The sequence below is a fragment of the Rutidosis leptorrhynchoides genome, chromosome 8, assembly GCF_046630445.1.
Source record: "Rutidosis leptorrhynchoides isolate AG116_Rl617_1_P2 chromosome 8, CSIRO_AGI_Rlap_v1, whole genome shotgun sequence".
NCBI lineage: Eukaryota > Viridiplantae > Streptophyta > Magnoliopsida > Asterales > Asteraceae > Rutidosis > Rutidosis leptorrhynchoides.
Window position 1 is genome coordinate 100,374,615 of NC_092340.1, and position 5,859 is coordinate 100,380,473.

The window sequence follows — 5,859 nt, forward strand, 5'->3', positions numbered from 1 at the left end:
AGATCAATACCTCTCTTGTCAAGTTCAAACAATACCGGAAGGCGCATTTTCTTTGCTCTCCATACAAAGATTTCAATTTTTTTTTGCACCAATTTGTTACGCAATGTTTCACAACTAGAACTATTTGGAGTTAAAAGTCTCGAGTTGATCAAGGTTGTTAATACTTTTGTTAAAAAGATATTGCTTCCGCCCGCTTTCCATTTCCACATATCACGTGCTTGAGGATTAAACTTTACACCCGATAGCATGTCCATCACTTGTTGCAACTCATCATTCGCCCGGGACCACTAGGTGTTCTTTGCCACGACCATTGCCCTACACACTTTATACCATCCCAAGAAAATCTATCTTGAATAGAAGCTTCTAAAATTGTTTCGATTCTTGACAATCTCATGAATTTGCTCTTTAGGTTCTCGTTACCAACCAAAGGCTCCTTCCAAAATGATGTAGAAGCACCGTCACCTATTTCCTTTACAAAAAAATTTCTGAAAGGAAGACCGGTGCCTTCAATGTTAGTCCCGGTTATAATAATGTGCTTCCAAATCGACTTATAAGAGTCATTTAGAGGGATGTCATCAATCGCAAGCCCAGCCGAAGTCCTATAAATGCTTAAGATGACTTTGACCCACAAAGAGTTGGTTTCGGATTTAAACTTCCACCACCATTTGTCGATCAAAGCTATATTTGTAGTTTTAAGAGAACCCAAGTTAAAAACCCCTCCCGATAAGGTAAAATTGTTTCGTCCCATTTAACCCAAGAAAACTTTGATTTGTTCCCCGTCCCGCCCTAAAAGAAAGAACGTCTTACACACTCGAGTTTTTTAATCACACATGGCGGAGCACGGAAGAGCGAGAAGTAGTATAACGAAAGACTATTCAACACCGCTTTAACAAGAGTCAAGCGTCCACCAAATGAAATCGATCTAGCCCTCCAATCCAAAAGTCTTTTCTCAAATTTATTTATGACCGGTGTCCAACTCTCTTTCATTTTCATGTTACCGCCAACCTGGAGAACAAGATAAATAAATGGTGTTGTACCAGCGTTGCAACTAAAGAGACGATCCATGCTTTCTACCTCACTTTTTTCAACCCTAATACCGATAAGATTACTCTTTTGAAATTTTACCTTACGCCCCGACGTTAGTTCAAAACACTTAAGTGGTTTCATAAGATTTTGAATGTTCCCTTCAATCCATGACCCGAAGAATATTGTATAGTCCGCGTATTGAAGGTGTGAGATGAGGATTTTGTCGCGACCAATTTCCACTCCCGAGAATCTTTGTTTTTTCATGGCTTGTTTCTTTATAACATTCAATCCTTCCCCCGCCAAAATAGAAAGGAATGGTGAGAGTGGATCATCTTGCCTTACCCCCCGCTCTAGGTTGAATTCACTTGTCGGGGAGCCATTAACGAGAATAGAGATAGAAGCCGACTTTAAGCAAGTGATTATCCATTTTCTCCAATTGTCCCCGAAACCCATAATTTCCATAACTTCTAACAAAAAAGCCCAATTAAGACAATCAAAGGATTTCTTGAAAACAACTTTGTCAATGGTCCCACTGAAAAATTGTAGTATGGCTAATTGAATTGTTCATGTCAATTTTTTTGGAGATGACTTTGTCAATTTTATCTCGGTTGTAAGTTTAGGTTTTTCATTTTTGTTGTTGAAAAAATCCCACAATATTTATACACCTATGTTTATCGGGCAAAAAGTAACAATGAGCATAAGTGCATAATTGAATTTTTTTTGCAACAATAAAGCTCTTAAATTATAAATCATGTTAGAATATCTCATATATATTTTATGTTGGAGTTTCGGATTGTGTCAAATATCAAAAAATTAAAGAAATAAATGTATATATATAAATTTAGGGGAACCTCCCTCTATCACAAATTAATTTAGAGTACTAGGGAACTCTTGAGCTTGTATGCAGGACATGGTGGTGGACTAAAATCGATTCTACAAAAGGTATCAGTGCCAGACGACACGGTTGTAATCATTGTGGCAGCGGGGGTTCAAACCGAGATGACTGTTGACGTGAGCGGGGAAGAGGTCGGGGGCCCGAGAAGAGTCGAGATGGTGTTGAATGGGTCCAGGATAAAAAGCCACGTGTTATGATAAAAGCGCATGAATAAACCGATTAAGGGTGATTTATATCTAATCGGTTAATTGTGTCTCACATCAACAAATAAAAGAAATAAATGTATGTATATAAGCTTGGAGAACCTCCCTCTATCACCAATTGATTTTAGAGTACAATTACAACGACTTCATTAGCAGTAACAGATCTAGAAACTATAGTCACGTGTGTCACTAGTTAAAAGTTCAAAAAAGTTTGCACTATCGAATGGTGTCATTAAAAAATATTTGCAATATCCAGCGGTGTCACTAATTAAATGTTCAATTTTTTTTCTAGTAGATTTCATATTTAACTAATAGCTCGTGCTACCACTCCTATATAAATACATCTGCCCCTCTTCATTAGCCAAGAGTCCAAGCGCAAATTACATGCACTTATACTATGAATCCTATTGAAAGACACAATACAAATAGAATCAAAAAGAAGCTATTCCTCGTCGTCTTATTAACCAAGATACAATCGTTACGAAACCTCCATAAATGCCATAAAGTTGTTGCAACAATCATGTAAAGATTATTCTTGGCGTCAGATGCATAATGCCAATTGTCGAACCAAGTAACCCAGGCTAACCACGTATCAAAAACATGAAGCTGGATTTGACACCATATTCGCAATTTATTCCACAAAGTAGAAGCAGTTGAACACGAACACATTACATGATCGATATCTTCCATATGGAACCCGCAAATGCAACATCTTATATCATCAATATCCATACCCCTCTTTGAAAAATTAAAGCGAGTAGTTAATCTATCAATTGCTAGCTCCTAAATAAATTTATTTACTTTGCGTGGTACCAACTTATCCATCTCGTCTCCACCTCTGAAATTGGAAGAAAAGCGTCGTCAATAAAGGAACGAGTCGGAATGACCTGGAACTTACCATCGCCAGTTATGGACCATTCCCTTCAGTCCTCGTTATTTGAAAGAGTTATTTGGCCAACCAACTCTCGCATATCCTGAACAACAACAACAACAACAACAAAACCCAATCCCACAAAAGTGGGGTATGCGGAGGTAAGATGTTGACAATCATTCCACTATCCCAAAATAAAGAGAAATTATTTCTCTACCCAGAGTGAAACATCCCAAGAGTAGAGAAAGTCATCCCTCTCAACTTTCAATGGATAGAGAGATTGCTTTCGAATGGACCTCCGGCTAATAAGTAGGTTAAAAAAAGAAAAAAAAGAAAAAAAAGTGTGAGACGCCTTGAAAATAGTAGAATCAAATTTCTATGGGTTTTAAACCTATATGAAGTTCAATTTAGGCTCTAAGTGGTACTCAAGCCACCAATAAATAAATGCTTGCAGTTGACTCGATTAATCTTGCATATCCTGAACCTGCTCTAAATTCATAGGTCCAATATCACCTCTTGACCATTCTCAAAACCATGAGTTATTAACCAAACAAACGGGTAAACAAATATTCTTATGAACTGCAAGATGCAAAAGACGTGGAAATTTTAATCACAAAGATCCGTCTCTTCTCCACTTATCGTACAAATATTTGATCGATGTGCCATTACCAACCATTACCTGAAGTATGTTTTGTAGACTAATGCTGCAACTTTTTGCCTTATTGAAACAAGCCAGAATGCTTGTCCATATAGATGAGCCACGCGAAGAAACAGGCCCATCTAAGCCTCCATATGGGTCATAAAAGAACTGCTATAACTGTGGCCCATTTTAAATGTGGATCTACCTTTAAATGTCAAAGCCATTTAAAAAGAAGTTCTTGGTTTAATGGACATAGACTTCCAATATTCAACCCACCACGATCACGAGATGCTAAGGCTTGATCCTAACGAACCCAATATTTTCTTGCGGTCATACAACCCAAAAAGAAACCTACACGAATATTTTCAAGATTATGAAGGATAGTGATCAAGCATAGAATAATCTGGTCGGGTTTGGTCCATACTTGACATCATTGAGGGGGGATTTAAGGGTCAACTGAGTTTAACTCTCCGGTCCAGAGTACCGTGAATAACCCCCTGCGAGATGAGGATCTCAGTGGGGGTGGTTAAACATAGACCTACCATCTGCGGGTAGTCCGGTCAGTGATGGCTCACGCTGGGTAGTAGGGTTGGTGTTCGTAGAACGTTACCTGTATATCCAGAATGTCTAGTGTGGTGTTATAAGTCCGATAGCGCGGGTATAATCGCGTTATGCGCTGCTGTTCTCAGAGTGTGTGTGTGTAGAAGTGAATTCCCCCCTCTGTTCTGTGGATGAAGTATTGTATTTATAGGATAACCTTTCTTGTCTTCTATTGCCATGTAATAAGGTTAAAAGGATCGTGACCTGCAAATAGTACGTCTTCAAGCGAATTGATCCGACAAAAGTAAAAAGTGTTCTTATCGGCTCTGACCTTTTGTCTGACAGGTGTCCTCTTCCAGCTACAGCATCGCCACGACATGTGGATGCTGCCAATGCGCGCGGATGGAACTGGCGCCCCTCTATGAGTATAGCGCTCTATGCCTTAGCGCGCACCCTTGTAAATCCTTATGGTGATGCTGTTTGATGCGCTACATGATCTAATCGGGTATACGTATCATTAAGTCCCCTCCCCCACTTCAATGGTATGCGTAGGTACGGCGCATGGCATTGAACTCAGCTCGTATATATCATTCAATGGTATGCGCAGGTACGGTGCATGGCGTTGAATTCAGCTCGTATCTATCGTTCAATGTTGTGCGCAAGTACGGTGCATGGCATTGAACTCAGCTCGTATCTATCATTCAATGTTGTACGCAAGCTTTGCGCGTGGCGTTGAATTCAACTTGTATCTATCTTTCAATGTTGTGCGCAAGCTTTGCGCGTGGCATTAAATTCAACTCGTATCTATCGTTCAGTGTTGTGCGCATGTTTTGCGCATTGCGTTGAATTTAACTCGTATCTATCGTTCAGTGTTGTGCGCATGTTTTGCGCGTGGCGTTGGATTCAACTCGTATCTATCGTTCAGTGTTGTGCGCATGTTTTGCGCGTGGCGTTGAATTCAACTCGTATCTATCGTTCAGCTATTCTTCTCCACGCGCCTCCACTTTCTTCTACCTTTATTTCAAAAATGTATTTTTGTCCTGCTGCATTAAATGCAAAGAAGTCGAAGTGACGTTTGTCAGTTGCTACAGTTGTCATTCCGTCGTTTTCGCCGCCCTCGGCTACCTCATACTTTTTCCTTTCCATCTTACGACACGTGGCTCCATCTCTGCCCTTCATATTTTAACCGCCCTTTTCCAACTTCTCTAGAGGCCTCTTTTGTGTTTTTACTCTCCTATAAATACCTCATAATCACCTGTTTCAGTTTTTTACTTCATCTGTGCTCTCTAATCCTGCGCAACATTAAAAAGTGTTCTTGTCGGCTCTGACCTTTTGTCTAACAGGTGTTCTCTACCAGTGAAAGGACCCGTTCATATACATTATAAACGATTCACAATAGTTGATTACATCGCGAGGTATTTGACCTCTATATGATACATTTTACAAACATTGCATTCGTTTTTAAAAGACAAACTTTCTTTACAACGAAAGTTGACGGCATGAACACCATTTCATAATACATCCAACTATAATTGGCTTAATAATAATCTTGATGAAATCAATAACTCGAATGCAACGTCTTTCAAAATATGCCATGAATGACTCCAAGTAATATCCTTAAAATGAGCTAATGCACAGCGGAAGATTTCTTTAATACCTGAGAATAAACATGCTTTAAAGTGTC

General features: G+C 39.3%; 1 protein-coding gene across 1 annotated transcript; it reads right to left on the minus strand.

Annotated features, from left to right (window-relative positions):
- Positions 1–253: 253 nt before the first annotated feature.
- Positions 254–748, minus strand: LOC139863666 (uncharacterized). The gene has a single exon (XM_071852275.1). It carries the CDS (start codon positions 746–748, stop codon positions 254–256), a length of 495 nt encoding a protein of 164 aa, XP_071708376.1.
- Positions 749–5,859: the final 5,111 nt, after the last annotated feature.

Coding starts and splice junctions, on each gene's coding strand:
- LOC139863666 (XM_071852275.1), bottom strand. CDS start 748: ATGGGACGAAACAATTTTACCTTATCGGGAGGGGTTTTTAACTTGGGT.